General features: G+C 40.1%; 1 protein-coding gene across 3 annotated transcripts in view; it reads left to right on the top strand.

Annotated features, from left to right (window-relative positions):
* The window catches only part of epha8 (eph receptor A8), a 527,638-nt gene that overhangs the window by 103,026 nt on the left and 399,480 nt on the right, over positions 1-25,132 (top strand). For all 3 annotated transcript variants that reach the window (XM_072586821.1, XM_072586820.1, XM_072586819.1), the window contains exon 3: positions 12,167-12,830. In XM_072586821.1, coding sequence (XP_072442922.1) covers positions 12,167-12,830 — 664 coding nt within the window. The remainder of the gene's footprint in view (positions 1-12,166; positions 12,831-25,132) is intronic.

Here is a 25,132-nt window from a genome sequence, read left to right as displayed (position 1 = left end):
GTTAGGTTCATCACTCTGTAGTTCCCCTGGCTTTTCCTTACCATCTTTCTTAAATAGCGACACCACATTAGCCAACCTCCAGTTTCTTGGCACTTTAGCTGTGACTATCGATGATATAAATATCTCAGCGAGGGGCCCAGCACTCACTTCCTTAGCTTCCCACAGAGTTCTAGGGTACACCTGAGCAGTTCCCAGGAATTTGTTCACCTTTATGCTTTTGAAAATGTTTAGCACCTCCTCCTCTGTAACATGGGCATTTTTCAAGATGTCACTATTTATTTCCCCAAATAACTTCCCTGGATGTATTCCCAGGAATATCCTCCCACAGTAGTGATGATGCCAGTTGGTCCATCCAGTTTAAATTATGAATCTTATTCCATGGAAAGTTTAAGGCAGTTTAGTCTTGTGAAAACTGTAGTGTTGCATGAATGCCACTGGACTAGGAATAGAATTCAGGGTAATGTTCTGTGGATATCGGTTGAAATCTCACCATGGCAGATGGTGAAATTTCAATTCTAATCCAAAAAATCTGGAATGAAGAGCAAACCTACTGGTGACCATGTAAGCATTGACCAATTGTTGTAAAGACCCATCTTGTTCATTCATGGTCCTTTGAGAACAGAAGCCTAGCCTGGTCTACAAGTGACTCCAGACTCACAGCCATGTGCTTTGAGTCTTTCAATTGCTGTTTGGATGTTTAGGGGTGTGCAATGCTGGTCTAGCCAGTTACATCCAATGAATGAACAAAACATATTAGAGATTTTTAAAATTCATGGGTCACTTTTACTTTGTCTTTTTCCTCTCATAATTCCATCTTATTTAACCTCATTTTAACTTTGTGCTGTACCCAGACTGTCTCAAATTCACACCCTTCTCCATTAGTCTCTGTTTCTCTGTTTGTCCAACTGTTCACTGAGGTCCCAGATGTTATATTATCATCACAATACATCAAAGTATTGTTTAAAACTTCTAAATTTCAGGAATTGCTAGTGAATGAGGCATTCCAGAAAGATACTATTTCACAGTAGAGTGAAGAGACTCAACTTCCTATTGAGCCTATGTCAATTTTTGAAGATCCACTTCTCAGCTATGCCAAAAGGGGGTGACATTGAAGGAGGTAGGGATAATCTTGAGAACCAGGAGGCAAAAGACAAAAATCCTGAAAGTAAGGACCTTATGGGGATGAATTGCATTTATTGAGCATCCAACATGCTTTTCAACTAATTGAAATTTTTGAAATGTAGTCATTCTTCTAAAGTAGCAATTCATGCATAGAAAGTTCCAACAGATGATACTGTAATAATGACTGGATGGTATTGCTACTTGAAGGGTAAATAACATCAATGTAAAAGATATAGTTGAAGCAATAGCAACAGCCTTCAACTCGAAATGCTGCGTGAATGATCTATTTCAGCCTCCTCCAGTGATCCCAAGTGTTGCCAGTCTTCAGCCAATTTGAGTCACTCCATGGGATGTCAAGAAATAGTTGGAAGCACTGGATACTGGAAAGGTTTTGGGCCCTGACAACATTTTGTAATATCTCTGAAGATTTGTGCTCCAGAATCAAGCACATCGTCATCAAGCTGTGTCAGTTAGGCTACAACACTACCGGAAAATGTGGCGAATTGCCCAGGTATGTCCTGTACACAAAAAAAAACAGGACAAATCCAAACCAGCCAATGCTCCATCAGTCCACGGTCAGCCATCAGGAAAGCAATGGAAGAGTCAGCAACAGTGCAATGACATGACACTTGCTCAGCAGTAACCTGCTCACAGATGCCCAGTTCCGATTTTACTACAGCTCCTGGCCTTGGTCTAAACATGAACAAAACAGCTAAACTCCAGAGGTGAGGTGGGACTGACAACCTTTTACATCAAATCCCTACTTGAAAGAGCATGGCATTGAGGATCCCTAGTGAAACTGAATCTTAAAGAATCAGGGGAAAATTCTCCATTGGTTGGAGCCATATCGGGCACACAGTATGGTGATGGTGGTTATTGGAGGTCAGTCATCTCAGCAGCAGATCCTCAGGATAGATGTTTTCTGATCAATCTGTTCAGAGAAGTTAATATAAACACCTGGAGCAGATGGGACTTGAACCGACACCTCTGGCTCAGAGGTAAGACATTACCATTGCATAACAGCCCACAGTTCCTCAGTGTAATCCCCAAGGCCCAACCATCTTCAGTAAGTTCATCAATGACTTTCTGTCCATTCGTTATGAGATTAAAGGTGCACACTCTTTCCCAGTTTATTATTTTCTATAAGGGGAGAGCTAGGCATGAATGAGCTCAACCAACCAGTTTTAGTATTTGTTGTAAAAAGCCAGGAGCATATTAATCAACAAGAATGCCAATTGGAGGATGTGAGGGTTTGGGCATGGAAGTCGCTCCTCTGTGAGAAAGATTCCCAAATTCCTCAAGGGCCAAGTACTTCCCTAACATGAAACTGAAGGCCTGGGAACCATGTTGACCATAACCAGCAACTTGCATTTAACACAGTAGGCGAAGGTTTTAACACAGTTTCTCCCTCCAGCAGCGAGGCTCCCAGCTCCCTTGGAAATGAAAACAAAACAAGAATCGTGTTGTAAATACCCCGAGGCTTTTCCTGAGTCCAGGTACACAAGTGTTTTAGTCAAATACAAAGAATGCTGAAGGGCCTCACCTCTCTTCACGAAAGTATGAAGCCAGATAGCTAATACTTGATGCTGGTTCACAAGGCTTTGTGGCTGGAAAGCTACGTGAATACCGCAACATCGAAAAGCAGAGCTTTCCTAGCAACAAGTTCACCTTAATCACACTGCAAGACCATATGTTGTGTTAGGCTCAGTGAGTAACATAAAATGTTCACAAAAAGACATTTTCATATATTCAAAGTACATTTTTTTTAACTCTTATTAAAATGAAAACAAACAAATCTGTGGATGCTATAAATCTCACACAAAATCAAAGTGCTGGAAAAAGTCAACAGGTATGGCAGTATCTATGGAGAGAGAAATCAAAATAAAGTTAACATTTCGCCTCGAGTTTGTCAGTAACTCTGACCAGGAGCCACTAGACTCCAAACATTAACTCTGGGTTCACCAATCATGGATGCTGCCAGACCCACTGAGTTCCTCCAGTGCTTTCTGTTTTTGTTATTAAAGATTGTACTAATATGCTGACCTTTTTTCTCTCTGAGGTAATTGAGGTAATGCTCAGCAACACAAGACTCTTTACCCTGTTCCTCCACACTCACAATAACTCCGATACACCCCAACCACTCTCAGGCCTTCGCTGTGGGATCTCATCAATAATGTCTGAGGCATTGAACTGGGGTCCTATCCAGAAAATGGTTGAGAAACACTGATTAGGTTGACTACTAAAAGTGGCAGAAACATGGCAGATAATATTTAATGCAGACAAACGATATATGTTGTTAGAAGGACTGAGAAGAGACAGACCTGTACAATTTTAAAGTGAGCGCAACAACAGTGTTCTGGGAGATTGGGTTTATCATGTACACAACTGAAAAAAATCACAGTTAGCACATCCAATTTTGAGAATAACTTATCAAACACTAGTTTTATATGAGCTGTGTGCTTTCATTCATCGTTGTGCAGCAATTGTATTAGTAATGTGGTCAATCTGTAAATCTGGCAAAATAAGGTTGAATTGTTTCATTAGAAGATAATAGATGATTTTAAACTGAAGAGCCCTGTGCTGTCTTGGAGAGTTGGTCATAATGCCTGTGGGTGGCCTGTGGTCTGCAGCTGAATATATGACCACCTGCACACCAAGTTAGCCTCCCAGACAGTGTTTGGGACATAGAGAAATGCATCAGGTCAATGAAGTCATCCCAATAGCCCAGTAAGCAACAGGGTTATATGCACATTTGGAAAGTGTTTACTGTGAGTTCACAGTAGTATTGAATTTTGTATTCAAGCCATAATTGAATTTATTTAAGGCTTTACTTCTTCAATAATCAGTCCCAGCATTGCGATACAATGAGGTGGATCAGTGGCTCAGTGCTTAGCACTGCTGCCTTATAGAACCAGGGACCTAGGTTCAATTCCAGCCTCAGGAAACTGTCTGTGTGGAGTTTGCACATTTTCCTCATGTCTGCATGGGTTTCCTTCCACATCCAAAGATGTACAGGTTAGGTGAACCAGCCATACTAAATTGCTCATAGTGTTCAGGGAAGAGTAGATTAGATCCATTAGTCAGGGGTAAATGTCTCAAAATAAGGTAGGAGAATGGGTCTGAGTGGATTACCTTTTGAAGGGTTGGCATGGACTTGTTGGGCCAAATAGCCTGTTTCCACACTGTAGAGATGCTATAATTTTATTGTCTTGATGGGAGAAGATGCATTTTGGCAGAAAAAGAGCAGAATTGAGATATGCTACCATCTTTTTGAAGTGTTCAGTTGCAGAAATGTGTTTCTCTACATGATCCAGAAGAAAACAGGAAAATAACTAATTTTAGCAAAGGGATCTGGTGCAGGTCAAATTCGAGTCCTGCTCTGAAATGAAAAGTAATGAATTGGTGATCTTGAAAGGGGAGATGGCTTGGGTACATCAAGGTAGATTCCTAAAGAGGGAAAGGGCGACCAACCAATACTGGAACTCCCTAAATGATGGAATTAGAGAGTAAGATGGATCCGAAATCAAAGGACAGGTGTCAGCTTGGTAATTGGCTCATATCAGGTTAAATTTAAAACATTTAAAGGAGAGATAGCAAAGGAAATAAGAGGGGTAAAAACGTCAGCACAAGAATTTATTGACTGAATTTGGTTGACAGAAAGAAGAATCAAATGAGTATATTCATTTTAAAGAGGCAATAAAGAAAATTAGGTCCAATAATGAACAAAATGGAGCAAAACAAAGATACAAAGGCATGGGTGGGAGGAGAAAAGAGTGCAAAAGCCAGGAATTGGGTGAGAATGGGAATTTTGTGCAAAGGACAAAATAAGTGCCATTCTCTGCTCCACATTACTCTCTAACCCTTCCATCACCAAGGAAGTTGTGGCTTTGATTCAGGATGTTACCCGGAAATTAGAGCCATTGAGATCTGCTCCAGTTAACTATTTTTGTTTGAGCTTGTGCATGTCTTTTTCTATCCCTTTCTTTAAAATTGTAACATTCCTATATTACCTCTGCTTTTATTGCTACCAAAAGACATCAATACCAACAAAAGGCAATTAAACTTTATTTCATCAACATTGCAAACTCCAATAGGATCAGTGCTGGAGGTTGTTATTGAATGTGATCCTATGGTTTCCGGTCCTACTCTTTAGATCTTTCACTTCAATTATACATGATCGAGAATAAACTCAACAGTGTTGAGGTAGTAGCATTTTATCCAGTGTTTTTGTTCTTGGTAAAATTTAAACTGTAGAAAAATATAGAGAAAAAAATACAGGTCAATGAGAAAAAAGATGTAATTGATATAAACGATTTTGATTAAGCTATGAAAGCACATGTTGTGTTTGTGGACTGTGGTGTGTGGTAGTTTTTAGACAGCTATGCCTCCATCTCAAATATCACTGGGTCTGCTCATTCAGCTGCAGTGGGAGCTACAGACCCTGCAACACATAAGGGATGGGGATAGGTTGAAAATGGTGTAGGTGCAACAGATTGTGACCAAAGGGGATAAAGAAGGAAGACCACAGGAATCATTCCTATCCAACAGTGAAAATGTACTTTTTACCTTGAGAGCAAGTATGGAGACTTGGAGTGACAGCGAGATTGTGGATCATGGCATGTTGTACCAGGAGGCTGTGTGGAGATGACATGACAGGAGACAATTAGGTAGTGGAGACTTTATATGGAGTTATGAACTAAATAAGATTTAAGATCTTATAGTTGAGGTGAGGCCACTTGGAGCAGATGTAAGTGACATATTATGTAAATACAGAGATTCAACAACCATTAAGGAAAGGCAGACTGATTTCATGGGAGATTTTCGCTTTTAAAAACTTTATAATAAGCAAACAAGCAGCTGAGAGCTTGAGAGTGAATTTGTTGGGTATATCAAATAATTTTCTTCAACAATATATCCTGGAACAGCTTTTTCAAATTAGTTTCCAATAAAATTATATTTTAAGACTCAGAAATTAGTGCAATGCCAGATAGCAAATCAACAAGAACTAAACAGCGATGAAGCAGCATTGCAGAATCATTAGAAAATCATTTCGGTTTGTGTATTATAAATTATAAAGATAATTAATACATTAAATAAATGAAAATATGTGTTTTAAAGTACCTAAATTAATATTATTATAAGGTGCTCACCAAGGCTTTTGGAAGATATTCATTTCATTGCAAATGTAATCAGAAAATAACTGTAAATGCCAGAAATTAATGAAAAACAGTGACTCACATCATAAATTTTAATGAGCTTCATATCAATGTGATATGAGAGTGACTGTCCACAGAAAATTCTTGAATCTGTAACTGGCTAAAGTAGTGCTCGTGAATAGTTTGTGATGTTGAAAAAAAGTTTAATATGATGCAGAACTAGTTTATAACCTCATGATGTAAGTGCTTTATTTGCCAAAAATGACAGTCATGGATAACGAGAGAGGTAAGACATAACATGGGACTACCGTAAATTTTTTAAAAAGTCATTTTTTCTTGGAAAGCATTGATTCTGGTGAATGGGAAAGATACAGAGAATGTAAAATTGTTTTCAAAAGAGACACTGAGAGCTACAACAAGGGAGTATGAAATGAAATCTGCAAGGGATATTAAAATCAACACTGTTTTAAACAATTATATTGAGAAAATTGGGGTTAGTCAGGAGCATTGTGAACTCCTGTGATGGTGTTAATTAAAACAAGGAAGTGGCCAACATGCTGAATAATTACTTTCTGTCAATATTTACAGCAGAGGAAGAGGTTAACATGTCAGACAACCCAAGGAAACTAATATTGAATCAGAAACTTGGCAAAATTGACAATAGCAAATACCAATTATGAAGAAAATTGTGCACGAAGAAGTGAAAAATCACCAGAACCCACCCACGAGTTTGAAAGAATCAATGAAAATATTGTAGATGCCTGACTATCATTTTCTACATTTCTTACAATTTGGGAATTGTTGTTTTTCATTGGAAAATTTTGAATGCCATTCCATGTGTAAGAGAGGGATGGGTCCCTCATGGAATTGTAGGTCATGTAGCCTAACATCTGTTGTTGGGAAATTACTAGTCTTCCTTCTTAGATAAGGGTGACTGAATATGAATTTTTTTGAGGAGTGCCAGGTAGGTGAAGGGTTAGCATGCCAGCAAGATGAGAGGTTAGGGTGCTCGGTGAGTGAAGGGTTAAAATACCAGGGAGTGAGAGATTCAGGAGCCAGGTGGATGAAGAGGTTCTGGTGCTAGGTACGTTAGTAGAGTTGGGGTGAAAAATGAGTTATGGAATTTTTTTTAAGATTCCCTACAGCATGGAAACAGTCTCTTAGGCCAATAAGTCCACACTGACCCTCTGAAGAGTAACCAACCCACACCCATTCCCCTACATTTCCCCCTAACTAATACGGGCAATTTAATGTGGCCAATTCACCTGACCTGCATATCTTTGGATTGTGAGAGGAAACTCATGCAGACCAGGGGCAAACGTCCAAACTCCACACAGATAGATGCCCGAGGCTGGAATTGAACCCAGGTCCCTAGCACTGTAAGACAGCAGTACTAACCACTGAGCCACTGTGCCACCCATATGAAATGTGTGAGAATGTGGGATGATGGGTAAATGGATTGGTGCCAAGTTGCATTGATTAAAGTAGTGGCTAGGGTATTTCTATGAATGGAATTTACATGGACGTCTATGAGACATTTGATAATGTCCCTCACAAGAAACTGTTACTCAAAGTTGAATGCATGGAACTGAAGGCAAGTTGTTGACTTACTTTGAAATCTTGCTGAGCTACAGGAAACAGACCCTAAGGATAATGGGCAGGCCCTCAGACTAATGAGGTCCTAAAAGGACCTGCTCGGAGCTTAAGAATGTGCCATATTTATTAATGAGTTGATAACAATGTGGAAAGTCAAATATCCAAATTTGCTGATGATACAAAGACATATAAGACATTGTATGTAAGAAATATAAATTGAAGTGTGACATTGCAAAGAAGTCATTATAGATGGAGTGAATCAGCAACACAATTGATGCTGCTCTAGGTAATGTGAGGCGACTTTCGACATAAGGAAGATAGAATATGGTGCTTTCCAAATGTGGAGGTACTTCAAACTACACCACAGTATCTGTACAAAGTCCTCTTTTAAATGCATCTGGAGCAGTTCTGAATACAGGTACAGTGCCATGGGTAGAAAGGGTAGATTGACCAGAATGTTACTGGACGGTGAGAGTTAAATTACTATGAAATTGCAAACTGAGTTTGCATTCTTTGGAATTTGACCAGTTTAGGGGTGATTTGATAAAAATTCTCAAGAGATTGAGGGGAGCAGGTAGGGTAGATAGAGGGAAGGTATTTAAATAAAAGCAAAATACTGTGAATGCTGAAGATGAAATCAGTCAGTATTGGAGAAACTCAGCAGGAGTGGCAGCATCCGTGGAGAAAGAAACAGTTAATGTTTTGAGTCCAATATGCCTTTTCTTTGGAACTGAAAGGGTCTGGAAGTGTAATGATTTTAATGCACTTGAAAAGGTAAGCAGGGAAAGGCGAGTTGAGGAGTCACGGTCGAGGCAACAGACTCTAAAACTTTCAGTCAAATCTTTCAGGAGTGAACTTGGAGAAGAAAATGACGTTTGCAAATATCATTGCAGATGATATCAAATCAATTGATAAATTTCAACCTGACATAGATTAATTTTTGTTGTCCAAAGGTAAGGGTCAATGTGGGTAAGGTGTATGGAGTTGGGTTACAGATCAGCAATAATGAATGGTGGAACAGGCTGAATCAATTATTCAGTTTGCTGACGTACTTAGTGAATAATGTGCAGGAGTACTTATCAAGGAAGATGATCTTTCCAAACCTACAAAAAGCAAAGATATCTCTGGGATATTGGGACAAATGTCTTCAGAAGTGTAGTAGAAAGACTGGTAATACTTAAAAGTCGATGAGTCACCCAGTGCAGATGGGATTCATCCTAGGTTGCTAAGAAATATGAGGGTGAAAAATGTGGCACAGTGGTTAGCACTGCTGCCTCACAGCGCCAGAGACCCGGGTTCAATTCCCGCCTCAGGCGACTAACTGTGTGGAGTTTGCACGTTCTCCCCGTGCCTGCGTGGGTTTCCTCCCACAGTCACAAAGATGTGCAGGTCAGGTGAATTGGCCATGTTAAAATTGCCCGTAGTGTTAGGTAAGGGGTAGATGTAGGGGTATGGGTGGGTTGTGCTTCGGCGGGGCGGTGTGGACTTGTTGGGCCGAAGGGCCTGTTTCCACACTGTAAGTAATCTAATCTAATCTAATCTTCCTTAGACACTGATGTGGGGCCAGAGGATTGCAAATGTCATAACTTTGTTTAAAAATAAGGGTGATAAAGCCACTAATTACTGCCAGATGTTTGGCATGGGTGTGGATAGTTGATAGCGAGTAGGCCATTCAGCTTGTCAAGCCAGCACCAATCAGTACAATATACCTAATTGAACATTTTACCCACCCCATCCCCATAAAACTGCCCACCATTGGTAATCAAGAATCTGTCAATCTCGACATTAAATATCCTGAGCTTCCACAGCATTCTCTGGTCGAGAATTTCATAGATTTACACCCCTCTGAGTACAAAAATTTCTCTTCATTTCAGACCGAAGTGGCATTTGCCTTACTTGTAAACTGTTACACCTATTTCAAAACTCCCCAACCAGTGGAAACATCTTACATGCATCCACCCTGTCTATGTCTATGTCAATGAGATTGCCTTTCATTCTTTGAAATCCTAGATAATACAAGTCCAGTTTCTCCAGTCTTCACAGGACAGTTCTGACATCCAAGGCACAAGTCTGATGAACCTTCATTGCACTCTCTCTCGGCAATAATATCTTTCCGGAGATAAGGAGACCAAAACTGCACACAGTTGAGAGTGCGAACTAGGCAAGCTCCTATACAATAGAAACAAGACTTTGCAAGCAACTACTCAAACCTTCTTTGAAAAAAGGCTAATATTCTGTCAGCCTTCATGGATAGCTTGCTGCACCTGCATATGAGCTTCAGTGACTTATCAACAAATATACCAGGGTTTCTTTGAGAAGTACAATTCTTCCAGACACTTACAGACAGATGTGGATTAATATAGCAGAGCCAGCATGGATTTGTTAAGGACAAATAGAACATAGAACATAGAACAGTACAGCACAGTACAGGCCCTTCAGCCCACGATGTTGTGCCGAGCATTTATCTTAATCTAAGATCAACCTAACCTACACACCCCTCAATTTACTGCCATCCATGTGCTTGTCTAGCAGTCACTTAAATGTCCCTAATGTCTCTGACTCCACTACCACTGCTGACAGTACATTCCATGCACCCACTACTTTCTGCGTAAAGAATCTACCTCTGACATCACCTTCCACCAATCACCTTAAAATTATCACCCCTTGTGACAGCCATTTCTGCCCTGGGGAAAAGTCTCTGGCTATCTACTCTATCTATGCTTCTCATTACCTTGTACACCTCTATCAAGTCACCTCTATTCCTTCTTCTCTCCAGTATGAAAAGCCAGAACTCACTCAACCTCTCTTCATCAGACAAACCCTCCAATCCAGGCAGCAGCATCCTGGTAAACCTCCTCTGCACCCTCTCTAAAGCATCTACATCCTTCCTGTAATGAGATGACCAGAACTGGACACAATATTCCAAGTGTGGTCTAAACCAGGGTTTTATAAAGCTGCAGCAAAACCTCGCAGCTCTTAAACTCGGTCCCCCGTTAATGAAAAACAAAACACCATAAACCATCTTAACAACCCTATCAACTTGGGGGGCAATTTTGAGGGATCTATGTGCATGGACCCCAAGATCCTGCTATTTCTCCACACTGCCAAGAATCCTGTCTTTAACCAGAGGCGCAGCAATCTCATTTCCCACTTCCCATAGTAACCTTGGATACATCTGGACCGGCACTGGGGACCTATCTATCTTGATGCCTCCCAGAATTTCCAGCACATCCACTTCCTTAATATCAATCTGTTCAAGCCCATTAACCTGGTCCGTGGTATTCTCATTATGTTTAAATAACTTGATTGAGTTTCTTTATAAGATAAGAGGGTGTCAAAGAGGTCAGTACAGTTGATGCTATGTATGTAGTTTTTCAAAAGGAGTTTGATAAATGCCACATATTCAACTTCTTTTAGCAAAATTGAAACCCAAAATTAAATGGATAGTGATAGCATTGTTATAAACTTGGCAGCCCATTAGAAAATAGAGGTGTGGTAAATGGCTATATTATAGACTGGAGGGAGATATCCTCTAATAGTTTGCAAGTTTCAGTATGTGACCACTGCTGTTTTATCGTGCACATCAATATCTTGGACTTGGCAATTTTGGACAAAATTTTAAAATCTGACGATGAGGTAAAACTTGAAAGTGTAGTAAACAGTGAGAACGGTCACTTCAGGGAGATTTGGATGACCTGAGGAAACCAGCAGTCATAGAGCTGATGAAATTCTGTGTGGTGTAGGGCAAGAGGTGAAATGAGGACAAAGTTTTGAAAAATGATTTATTGTAATTTGAAAGATGCTGCTATTAAAGAATGCTGGAGGCAGATTCACTGGTAATTTTCAAAGGGAATTGAATATATACTTGACTGAGGGATAATTGTAGAGCTATGGGGCAAGGCTAATGAATTGGGAGTAATACAATAATTAACCCTTTCAAACAGCCAACATGCATAAGGTTTGGTGAGTTGTTGCCTTTTTTATGGTACCTTGTATGATGATCCACAGCTCTGATAGACACAGGTCACAGACATTACCTGAGGAGAATATTATATATTTGGGAATGTTTGTACATGCGCATGTTTGGATATGAGCATGTGTTCCAATGTAGCAAACATCACATCACTCTGTGACTCTCCTTAAATATCAGGAGCCTGCCTCAGTCTTCTCCTTCAGAAAATACTTCTACAAAAGCAAAACAATCTCATACCAAGGCTGAGTTACGAACAATATTCTTTTTGTGAAGGACTGATTTTATATGTGTTCTTACATCCTATGATTTTCCTTTACAGTGGGATGCTATCAGTGAAATGGATGAGTACTTCACTCCAATCCACACCTATCAAGTCTGCAATGTCATGTCTCCAAATCAGAACAACTGGTTAAGGACTAATTGGCTCCAGCGGAATGGGGCACGTCGAATATACATTGAAATAAAGTTCACTTTGCGAGACTGCAACAGTATGCCAGGGGTTGTGGGGACCTGCAAGGAGACCTTCAACCTGTATTACTTTGAATCAGACAGGGACATTGGCAGCAATATCTGGGAGAACCAGTTTGTGAAGATTGACACAGTGGCAGCTGATGAAAGCTTTACCAATGTCGACTTGGGAGTCCGAAGACTGAAATTAAACACTGAAGTTCGTGGAGTGGGTCCGCTCAACAAGAAAGGTGTCTACCTGGCTTTCCAGGATATAGGAGCTTGCATTGCGATTGTGTCAGTGAGGGTTTACTACAAGAAATGCCCGGCCATGATACAGAATCTGGCTGTCTTTCCCGATGCAGTGACTGGTGCTGACTCGTCCTCTCTGGTAGAGGTACAAGGTCAGTGTGTGGACCACAGCGAGGAGAGAGATACACCGAAGATGTATTGCAGTGCAGAGGGGGAATGGCTTGTTCCCATTGGGAAATGTGTCTGTAGTGCTGGCTATGAGGAGCAGAGAGATAGCTGCCGAGGTAAGACTCCTTCCAAATATTTCTATAACTGCTTGTCAAAGAAGTTTAAGGGACAAATAACTTTTGTCTTATGGTTTCCAAGGCTTTCCACCCATGTGGTTCATCTTAACTCATGCCTATGTTTGCTTTAGACTAATTAAAGGAGACTGATCACAGTGATTAGTGAACAATTTCTCTATTGATTGTATCATGCAACTCTCAGAACACTGGAAAGTGATTTTAATGGATGTTGATTTGTTCTCATCTGCTAATCACTATTTACATGTCAGTCACTGAACTCCAAATAGCTCTTTTTAAAGATTAACATCTGATATATAAAGTAAGCTGTACATTGAATACAAGCAGGTTAGGCAGCATCCAAGGAACAGGAGAATCGACGTTTTGGGTAGGGCTTCTTCATCAGGAGCTCATTGAAGGCTCTTGTGGCACAGTGATAGTGACTCTACCTCTGGGCAAGGATACCTCCATTCAGGTTCCAACCTGCTTCAAAGGTGTGCCATGGCATCTCTGAACAGGTTGATAAGAAAATATCTATAGCCATTGCTGAACAAATCCACAGAAAATATACAACCCAAAGAGAAGGACAGTCTGTTGTTCATATTTCATATTATGGTGTTGCCACTGATTTTAAATGTATACACATACAAATACAAATGTAAGAACACAATCAAAGAAAAGCATACACAAAAATACAGACCTACAAACACACATGTATAAAGACATGCACACATACAAACATACACAAACACATGTACAAGCTCTCACCTTGTATACACACAGACTTAAATAGATTAGACATGCCACATGAAGAGAAAATGTGGACGTACATGTGCATGTTACAAACATGTACATACAAAAATACACGTGTACAATAAACTCAGCCTTCTAAACCTAAAGTGTGGTGAACAACTGAGAAACAAGCTGAGGATAGAAGCCAAACTTACATCAAGGTGTAAGTTTCTAATAGATTTGAAAACTTTAGGATCACATTCCATCATTTGGTTTGTTTTTGAAAATGAGAGCCAACACTCTGAATGTTGAGAAGTGATTTTAATGAGAGTGCAGTGGGATGGTAAGCTCATATTCAGTGAGCTGCAGGAAAGAGGTAAAGATACAATTTGTTGCATTAGATTTCAACGTTCCTGCAGGAATTGTGAATGATGAAGTGGGAAGAACGTTTTCTTAGGAAGGCCAGTCATGGTACACCCCAGGAAATGTTTCTTTTTCATATCGAGTTGGTTTATTTCCCACATTCCACATTTGCAGCCAATAATAATGCAGTTGGAGTGGAGTCATCTGTTGTATTGACCATGAAAGGACTGCACTTCCAACGTGGTCAAGGTCAAGAACCTCAGATGCTATTTTTCATGGGACTGAATTAATTTTCTTCAATTCCACTGCTTTCCTGAAATGTGGACTTTAGCTCAGTAATTAAAAAGTGCTGAAAAATGTGTTGCTGGAAAAGCGCAGAATGTCAGGCAGCATCCAAAGAGCAGGAGAATCGACGTTTCGGGCATAAGCCCTTCTTCAGGAGTTAAAAAGTACAACAAACAAATTCACCACCTCTTCTTGATCTTGTGCTGCTTAATGTTACCATGGAAACAGAGACACTTCAGCCCAGATTTATAAGGCTGATGATCAGATAATGACCATGGTTTTCACCAAAAGTTCTGCACAGAACTTTTCAGCATTAAGTAGAGTTTATTTTTAAAAAATGAATTTGCATTTACATATGGATTTTTACATAGGCAAATGCCTCTAGACCTTCATAAGAGTTTAGTATATTGGCACCAAGCCACTAGATAAAGTAGAATAGGTGACTCAAAGCTTGGCCTATAATGGGTTTTTATACTATCTCTCTCTTGTGAGTTCTGCCTTGGAACACGTACCAATGTTATATCAACATCCGTGTGTGTGGCTGAAGTTTTAATCAATACTTTAAAATGTCTGCACTCTCGTGCTTACAGCAGCTTGCCTCAGTTTAATTGCTTTTTCTAAGTGACCATGCCCAAGTTATCTAACTGTCTACTTTAAGCAGGCAACAGACAAGCATAATCAAAGTCCAAGTACACCACAGCATTAAAGGAGGATAGGGAGGTGGGGCAGCAACTTGATATCTGCATCATCTTAAACTAAAAATGCTGCTAAATACATTGACCTGTTTTAAGTGATGACAACAAATATCGACTAAGCTGATGAGATGCTCAAAGACTTATTTTTCTGGTGACTATTGTGTCTGCAAGTCTGTACTGTCCGGTAATGTTCAAATGTATCATCTTAGTAACTATTTATTGGCAGAATTATAAGTTGATTAGTGGGATGATCAGCCTTCCAATCTATAATACATGTCTTCTATTCGATCAGTTGGATTTTAACCCAGTTGATAAATTTTGAACATGCATTTACTTACTCCATGTTGTAAATATGGGGGATGTGATTGGACTAGTAATCCAGAGTTTCAGGTTAATGTTCTGGGGACAGGAAATTGAATCCCACCACAGCATCTCATAAAGTTTAAATTCAATAAAATTCTGGAATTAAGTAGCAGGCTAATGGTGACCATGTAACTGCTGGCAATTGTCATTTGAGTCATAGATGTCCACAGCATGGAAACAGGCCTTTTGGCCCAACTTGATCATGCTGTCCGATTTTCACAATTGAACTATTTCCACAATTAATCCAATTTGTTTATGTTTGGTCCATATCCCTTCATACCTATCTCATCCATGTCTAAATGTTTGTTACATGATGCAATTGTACTCATTTCCACCACTATTCTCTGGTAGCTTGTTCTAGACATGCACTTTTGTGTGAAAAAATTGCCACTCTAGATCCTTTTGCATCTCTTCCTCTCTGACTTTAAAACTATAGCCCCTAGTTTTAGACTCCCCTACCATGGGGAAAAGCTGTTGCCCATCTACCTAATCTATACCTCTCATAATTTTATACGGTCTCCCTTCAGTCTCCTACTGTCCAGGGTAAAAAGTCCCAGCCGATCCAACCTCTCCTTATAACTCAAACCCCCCAGTCCAGGTAGCATCCTAGTAAATCTTCTCTGCACCCTTTCTTATTTAATAATATCTTTTCTATAGTAGGGTAACCAGAACTGCATACTGTATTCTAAATGTGGCATTGTCAACATCTTGAACAGCTGTAATAAGTCATCTCAATTCTTGCATTCAATTAAAATCCATCCGGTTCACTAATCTTCTGTACAGAAGGAAATCTGCCATCCTTACTTGATCTGACCTACTTGAAACTTCAGGCTTCACAGAAATATTGTTGACTCTTAGCCACCCTCCAGGTAATTAGGAATGGTTAATTAAATGTTGATTGAGCCAGCAATGCCCTTACTACATGAACAAATGAAAATAAACGCTCAACTATCTGTGGCTGCAGTTGTATTGACTCCTGAGCAGATGGACTCTGTCTAACTGTGCTTTAAATTGCCAAACTTTAATTGATTTTTGCAAGAATCATCCGGATATGCCCATCAATAGCATTACTCATGGCAGGGTGGTTGCTATTGTTCAGCCATGTGTTTCAAATTGGAGACCTGGATTCATGTCCCCCCCTACTCTAGAGGTGTGTAATAACATTTCTGAGCAAGTGAAATTAAAATATATCCAATAATCAGCAACGTAACTCTTGTGAATTGGCAGTGTGTCATCATCATTGTTGAAAATAGAGTGCTGGTAAACTAGGGTCTTGTGGCACAAGCAGGAGTGTTTCTGTCACTGGGTCAAACGATTCAGGTTCAAGTTCCATCTACCCTGCAGGTGTCTCTCTGTCTGCTTAATAAAAAGACGAGCAAGCTGCAGCACACAGAAAACTAGTGCTCTGCAACTTATGAGACCAAGCCAGTGCAGCGCATAGAGCACTAGTCCTATGAACATATATAGCAGAGAATCTATAGCATATAAATAGAATAGAATCCCTACAGTATGGAAATATGAGCAGTCGTAAGTGCACAGAACACAAATAAACTGCAAATCACTCGCAAAGTGATGCGAATACTAATATTGCATGGCATATAAGACTAGTACAGTGCAGCATATTGAGCACAAATGACTGCAGTGCATAACATCATAAACTGTTGTACATTAACCACCATTACATTACAGAAACTAAACCATCAAATTACTAGTATACTACTTCTTGCAAATCACGATAGAGGCCTGATAGACTGCAGAATATAGGGCACAAGTGAACTACAGTATTTAAGATCCGCAAAACTGCATATAAAACACTCATGAACAACATCTTAGAGGAGCAATGTACTCCAGCATATCAAACATTTATGAACAGCATACAGAGCATGAGAAAATTGCAGTCTACGCAGTACTTGAGGATATGTCTCCCACCCGCTCCAGATGTGTGTTATAATATCTCTGATTAAACATATCTATAGACAGATCTAAACAGATCTACTAAGCTGCAGTATGAAAAGCAAAGGGGACTGCAGCTACTGGATGCTCATAAACTACTGTGTATAGAGCACGATAGACTGCAGCTGAAACTGGGAAGTAAGGCGTGCAGTCATTGTAGCATACGGAAGCACAAGAAAAATGCAACATAAAGACCACTGGTAAACTGGTGTGGTGTTACATTGGTCTGTTCCTGAGCTTCATTTTCTTGTACACATGGAGCTGGTGATATTTAATTCATTAATGAGGGGTATCTGAATGTTCTTGATTCATTTTGCAGCTTCGACGATCCACTTTGTCTGGAGAAAAAGCTGAGACTGCTATGAACAAATTTTATTCAACTGATTGATCTAAGATTTGGTCTGAGCAGAACTGCAATACATCTAATAGAAGTGTCTGCATATTCTGATTGCTAGTGAAGACCCAAAACTTAATCTTTTTCTGAGTGCATTTAATGATTTTCAGTTATAAGCTTTCACAATTTTAAACAAAAGAAGATGCATGTTCCATGACACCTTAAATGTCAGAGCATAAGAGTGATGACAGAGTAGACACCTTAGGCTCTTGAGTTTGTTCTGCCAACTGTGGCTGATCTCGAGTTCTACAGATAATTCAAAGCCATTCAGAGATGATTTAATTTGGAATCGTAGTCATGATGGCATTGCAGTGATAAGGTGGTGTTAACCTGCACACCACAAGTACCATCAAGGAACAATGCGACAAATGACAGATAATCTGTTTTCATTATGTTGATCTAATGAGAAATATTGGGAGGGCCCCATTTCCTCTTCTCCGAATAGTGCCATGGAATCTTTTAACTCCAATTTAAATGGAACTTAAGACACTGGATTGTCAGTCACCAGAAGGACCAGGAAAGTGTGTGAACAGGATTTGAAAGTCGCTTTTCTTGAAAGAAGATGTCACAATTTATACCAGGAGGGCTGGTGTGGGGATGCAGTCTGAAATTTGCCACTGAACTAACAAGGTGCCTTTTCAGTGGGTAGCAAGGCTTAGTAAAAGACCTCACTGAATGGGTTTAGGATGTTAAGTCACCAGGTATGGGGAACACGCAGTGTCTGGGACATTTCAGTGGGAACTGGCCTGCATGCACTGGTGAATTGTTGTCGTTGATGGAATCATTTCTCAATCTTTAGACATAATCGGCAGTCACACTCAGCTGCTGAGTGTGACATCCCTGAGTTCCTGTCTGGCCCGAATATTATTAACACTTCTACTCACCCCACAAATCACTTCTCAGCATCCTATATCATTGCAAGGACAATGGTCTTAGGGCATTATGAAAGGCTTGGTTCCTGAGTCAGAACAGTTGAGGTGAGAGATAACACCTGTGCAGTCTGAGAGCTGGTCCTTCATATCAGCCTCATCAATTGCCCCAGCCCTTTGAGAAAGGCTTTGCATGTTGGACCAGGTTTCTTGTTACAGACTAGACCAAACTCCCTCAAAACATGTCAAGAAGATAGCCTATACCCTAGCCTTCTGTTATTTGCAAGACAAGTGCCAGGCGTTGCATTCTAGATGCAAGTCAGATTGGTCAAAGTACCAGGTTTGAAGCAAAACATACTTTATTCATGCACTATAGTTAAAATACATTTTAAAAATTGGTTTAACAGTAACTCTATTGAAATACTTAAAAAAGTAAACTAGACATTAATTGTTCCAATATAGTCATATCTGATAAACACACCCTTGGCAAAGGCAAAGTCAGTAAAATAGATTGTCTCACATACAATTCTAGCAGCAGGAAGAGAACCCCAACTTTCAGCTGTAACAGAGAGAGGAATAAGAGCTTCCACATTCAGCTTTTCTTGAAAGAAGATGTCACATCCAACAACTGCTAAAAGCTAAAACTAAAAATCCTGGTTCTATGGGACCCTGACCCCACCTAGTCAGGTTTCTTCTATTATTCCAACTTTTTTTTAAAAAGAAGGCCTCACATGCTGTTTAATTTATTGGCTTTGAGCTGACTCCTCCTCTCTTTATTTTTAAAAAAAAGTATCTCTTAAAGATAGAGTAATGTCACATTCTGGGTGGGAAGCAACTGGTAACATCACAACACATCAGTAACCCTGTATGGTCAAGGCTACACTTCCTGTGCATGTCAACACCCTAATTCTGCACATGTTCAGAGCTAAGCTCTCAGTGACTATTTTCTCAATTCTCTGATCCATGAACAAGCACGTGGAGAAATCCATTGCTGGGCCCTCACCCTATAATGTCTCCGTGTTCTCCAACACAAGGAAACTCTTTCACCTCTGATGCTCCAGGAGGATCATCCTTGCCTGTGCCATCTGAGATCTAGCATCTTCCTCCTGTGAAACATGGCTGCACCTGTCCTCCGCCCTCTGAAGGGGCCTAAATGCAGCTGACACTCTCTTTCACCTTATTCATATTGTGCTGCTCACCGTCTTTTCCAAATCTAAACCAGATGATGTCTTTCCCAAGGGGAATGTCTCTAGTGGTGAGGGCTCTTGCAATTTTTGAGGGCTGCTTATTGTTTTCCAGAGATTGCTTTATCATTCTCAGTCAACCGTTCCTTCATTTGGTAATGCTGCCCAAGACCCTTGGGCATCTTGTGTATTTGTATTGACACATGGAGTTTTTGGTCTTAACTCATAAGGAAAGTGTACACATCCTAGACAACCAGTGACATGTCACTGGCCTTCCCTGTTCTTATGGGTTCATTGACGATCCACTGGCATGGGATCCAGTTCCTCCCAGTCACACTACGACTTGTATGTCAGTTCCCTGATATATTCTTTGGATCTCTGGGAGAAAGTTTTTTTTAAAACTAAATGGGAGAAACTAAATCTCCTGCCTTTTAAACAGCTTCAATGAGGAGCTCCAGGGAGACATTGTGCACCTTGATTAGGGAGATGGGGAAGAGAGCCTGTAGCTCCTGCTCCATAGACATGAGCATTGTTGTGGTTCTGTTCTCCGAGCTGGGAATTTGTGTTGCAGACGTTTCGTCCCCTGTCTATGGGACATCCTCAGTGCTTGGGAGCCTCCTGTGAAGCGCTTCTGTGATCTTTCCTCCGGCATTTATAGTGGTTTGAATCTGCCGCTTCCGGTTGTCAGTTCCAGCCATCCACTGCAGTGGTCGGTATATTGGGTCCAGGTCGATGTGCTTATTGATTGAATCTGTGGATGAGTGCCATGCCTCTAGGAATTCCCTGGCTGTTCTCTGTTTGGCTTGTCCTATAATAGTGATGTTGTCCCAGTCGAATTCATGTTGCTTGTCATCTGCGTGTGTGGCTACTAAGGATAGCTGGTCATGTTGTTTCGTGGCTAGTTGGTATTCATGGATGCGGATCGTTAGCTGTCTTCCTGTTTGTCCTTCCTGTTTGACATGACAGATGATAGATGTCCATCAGGATTACAGATCCTGTTTGTACTTTAAAATTCTCCAGTTTTGTAATTATTTCTTCAATGAATGTGGTCATTGTTGATTAGACCATCCCTAAATGCTCTCGAAATGAATAACAGGCTAGGCCATATCAAAAGGCAGTTAATAGTCAGGCTAGACGTGGGCCAGATAGCAAATTTCTTTCCCTTGGGGGTTTTAGTAAATCAGTGGTTAAATGGTTGTTATCAGGCCAGGTTTTAATTCCATATTTTGATGAATTTGGATTCTATTAGCTGTCATCACAGGGATTCAAGGTCGAGTCCTAAAACATTGGTCTGGGGGTCCTGTGTAACCTACCAATTAACATTGCCAATACACTACCATCTCCCCACAATTACCAATTAATATCGATTGGGTTGTATTAAATTCCAGCCCTTTGCGATGGTTTGGCCAGGAAAGTAAGCTAGTTATGACAGGAAACCATGGGAATAAAGCATGAGGATTGAACTGGGCTCATTATCAGCTTTTAGTGTGACCCATTTTACAGTTTCCCTCATGGCTAGTCAGAGTACATTGGTCCATCTCTTGATTCAGTCTGTGCCAGCTCATTAGTTTGTCAGATTCTCTCCCTAGTGAGCACTGCCCTCCAAATCACTCACTGTCCTGACGTAAACACCAACAAGTGACAGTGGCCAATAAATTAAACACTGTCAGTGTCATCCGTGTTGTGAAAATACAACAAAGCAGCATTGCAGCTTCTTGAGTTAAATTCATTGACAAATGTTACCTCACCAAAACAGGGTCATGAGTGGTCACTCCCATCATTTTCTAACTGCTGTCCCTTCTGATAGCTGACTCATCATGTGAAGTCAAAGCTCTCTTTTGATATGCATATGTTTCCCTGCAATGGTCCATTCTCTTCATAGAAAATGTTTGGCAGTGGGGTCAACTGATAGGATAAGGAAAGGTGCAAATCTTCAACATCTTGAATAAAGGATTGTCCTTTAGTGCAGTACAGCACTACCTGTTTCTTTGGATTTTTATAATTTCTCAACACGCTTGGGAGAAAATAAATCTTGTAGTGTTCAGTTTCATTGTTGAAATATTATTGAATAAAAACTTACATAGGAAGCTCAGGGTATAACCTGAGTTAAAGCTTAGAGCACTAGGAAAAGTCTAGAGATAGACAAATACAACATGCTGTTCCTTTTCTTCACCTGGTTTAATTCTGCGTTTATTGATGAAGCTTCGCATATTTGTCAGAGAGCATCAGACCCATTTTGCTAATTTATTAAAACCACCTCTCACCCTTGAGATGAGAATACCCGATGATGTATCAGTGAAAAATAATTTTGACAACTGTTCTAGTTATCCATTAATTTCTGACTATTATTATTTCTTGCTTCACTCCCACAAGTCTCATCTGGTCCACTCATCATTTCTTGACTAAAGTAGTACACAGAAGGTGACTTTCTCCTCAGCTCCTTTGCCAACACCGCTCACAATTTTGGGATGAGTTGTCGTATCTTGTCCGCGGCCTGATGACCTGACGCCCCCCCCAGCCTTATCTCCAGCTTTTCAAGATGACTGATTGACAACATTGAGAACAGTGTTTAGCAAATCATACTTTGTGGATTAGCATAGCTCACAAATAAACCGTGACAGTAACAGCCAAGTTCAAAAAGAGATATATACATAAGCATCTGTACATAAGCACGCAACTATATTCTCATGAATTACCTCATCAATCACCATGTATGGTTAGTATTTTACCTACTAATATTTCTCACTTTTCCAATTCTCCATCATTTTGTATGTCTTCCAGATTCTTTCAAACTGATCAATTGTTCCTTCTTTGTGCAGAATGAGTTTTCATCACAGGGCTTACTGACCCCTGCACACACTTGAACATAAAAACAACTAGCACTGAGACTAGCTAATTTGATCCATTGAAACTTTTTTCACCAATTTCTTCCCTCTCACAAGGTGCATATATGCTGTATTTTCCATAACTGATAATATTTGGTTCCATAAGCATCTTTCTTATCACACCCTTGCATTTCTCTGTTTTGGTCCAGATTGCTTCATTATGTCTTTAACAGCTAACATTTACCATTGTAATCATATATTGTGTGTTGCCCCTGTATTTATGTGCAATGTGAAAATTGAGCTTTCTAAGCATACAGATGCAGTGGGCGGTGAAGAAAACAAATGTTTGCCTTCAGAGCGAGAGGATTTGAGTTCAGGAGCAAGGATGTTGTGCTGCAGAAGATAACATATTGGAGCTGAATAAGGTAATTCGGTCCATTGAGTCTGCTCTGCCATTTGATCATGGCTGATACGTTTCTCAACCCTATTCTTCTGTCTTCTCCCTTGTAACCCTATTAATCAAGAATGTATCCATCTCTGTCTGAAAGACACTCAATAATTTGGCCTAAACAGCCTTCTGCAGCTATGAGTTACACAGATTTACCATCCTGTGTTTGAGGAAATTTCCACTCATCTCAGTTCTACAGCATTGTCCCTTCACTCTGACGCTGTGCCCTCCAAGTTCTAGTCTCTCTTACAAGTGGGAACATTTTTTCCAGGTCTACTCTCTTCAGGCCTCTCAGTATTTTTTAAGTTTCAATCATCTCCCCTATCATCTCCCCCTTAACTCTGTTGAGTACAGACTCAGAGTCCTCAACTGCTCCTCATGTGACAAATCCTTCATCGCTGGGATCATTCTTGTAAACCTCCTCTGGACCCCGTCAAACACCAACACATCCTTCCTTGGGTACAGGGTGTAAAACTGCTCACAACATGCCAAATGTGGGCTGACCACAGCTTTATACAGCCATAGGACTTTGGTGAGACCATAGCTGGAGTATTGTGTGCAGTTTTGGTCTCCTTTACCTCAGGAAGGATGTCCTGCATATGGAGAGAGTGCCACAAAAGTTCACCAGACTGATTCCTGGTATGGCAGGACTATAAAAAGAGACTAGATTGGTTAGGACAATATTCACTGGAGTTTCGAAGAATGAGGGGGTATCTCATAGAAATGTATAAAATTCTAACAAGACAAAACAAAGTAAATGCAGGAAAGATTTTCCTGATGATGGTGGAGTCGAGAACCAAGGATCACAGTCTAAGAATACAGGCTAGGCTATCTAGGACTGAGATTAGAGGACTTCTTCATCCAGATAGTGGTGAACCTGTGGATTCTGCAACAGAAAGTGGTTGAGACCAATACATTCAATATTTTCAAGGAGTTAGATATAATTCTCAAGACTAAAGGGATTCAAGGGAATGGGGAGAAAATGGGAAGAGGGTACTAAGTAGGATAATCAGCCATGATTTGTATTGAATGATGGAGCAGACTCAAAGAGCTGAATGGCCCCCTCCTGCTCCTACTTTCTACGGTTCTATATTTTTATGTTTACTGATGTGCACTGTCTTGTTGGTAAATGGTGATTTCCTACTTGGTCTCCAGCCACATTCCACTATAAAGTTATGAAGTAGACAGTTGAATTAAGAGCTTTTAAATGACATTTTTCTCTGTTTTTAGGTTTTGTTTTGAAAATGTAAAGGATTGTTGTTTTGATTCCATGGCTTGGAAGTCCATGTTAGGAAGTACTTCTACTCATGTACTCAGGAGTCTTTCCCACATGAAACAGTTACAGTTCCGTCACTTACAAATATATAAACTGTATCAATATTATTTTGTGTAACAAGTGCAATTAAGTGCAATTCCTGCATGTAATCAGTCTTCTCTGCTTACTCAAGTAGTTGTCCTATAGCATCAAGAGAGGCGTTTGATCTTGTGAATATCTATTGCAGAGAGCTGCCCTGTTGAACAGAAGGACATCCTTCCTTGTAGTATCCTGGTTTGCTGGATCAGGCAATATCTTTCTGATTGGATGTGGTACTCTCTTTATCAGAGTATCCTGGATACTTTGATTACCCAGTTTCTTACTTTTGACTGTACCCTGTATCTGTGGACATTTGTCTGCCTCACAAATAATCATATGCCATGTTTCCTCATCACTGAGCAGATTGAATTTCTTCAGTTGCATTCTGTGATTGACCGATGAAGTAGAGATTTTCAGACACGTGTCATGTTAATGAGCTGATAACTTCAACTGAAGTCCTGGCATAAATGATCAGGTATTTTAGCCATTCTTCCTTGCTAGTCATCACAATAAATTGTGATAATCTTCATTCAACTTGCAGGCATTTGTCTCCAAATGAGTTTAACTTCTGGAATCGGAGTCCCACCTAATTTCATCCTCAGTTGAACAAAATTGATTGCGGGTATATAATATGTCATCATAATATTTTCATTAACAAAACTAACAAATTTTCCACTTCATAAATTGCAGATAAAAGAGGTGGATGAGAGAGCAAACCAAATGTCTTGTAGCATATATTTGATAATAATACAAAGGAGTCATCATTAATTTGACTGTTACCTGAACTCAATCGCTTCCTTGATGAGACTTAATTTTCTGAAAAGCCTCAGATTTAACATG

The sequence above is a fragment of the Chiloscyllium punctatum genome, chromosome 16 (assembly GCF_047496795.1).
Source record: "Chiloscyllium punctatum isolate Juve2018m chromosome 16, sChiPun1.3, whole genome shotgun sequence".
NCBI classification, from domain to species: Eukaryota; Metazoa; Chordata; class Chondrichthyes; order Orectolobiformes; family Hemiscylliidae; genus Chiloscyllium; species Chiloscyllium punctatum.
This window is presented reverse-complemented; position numbering and strand designations above follow the sequence as displayed.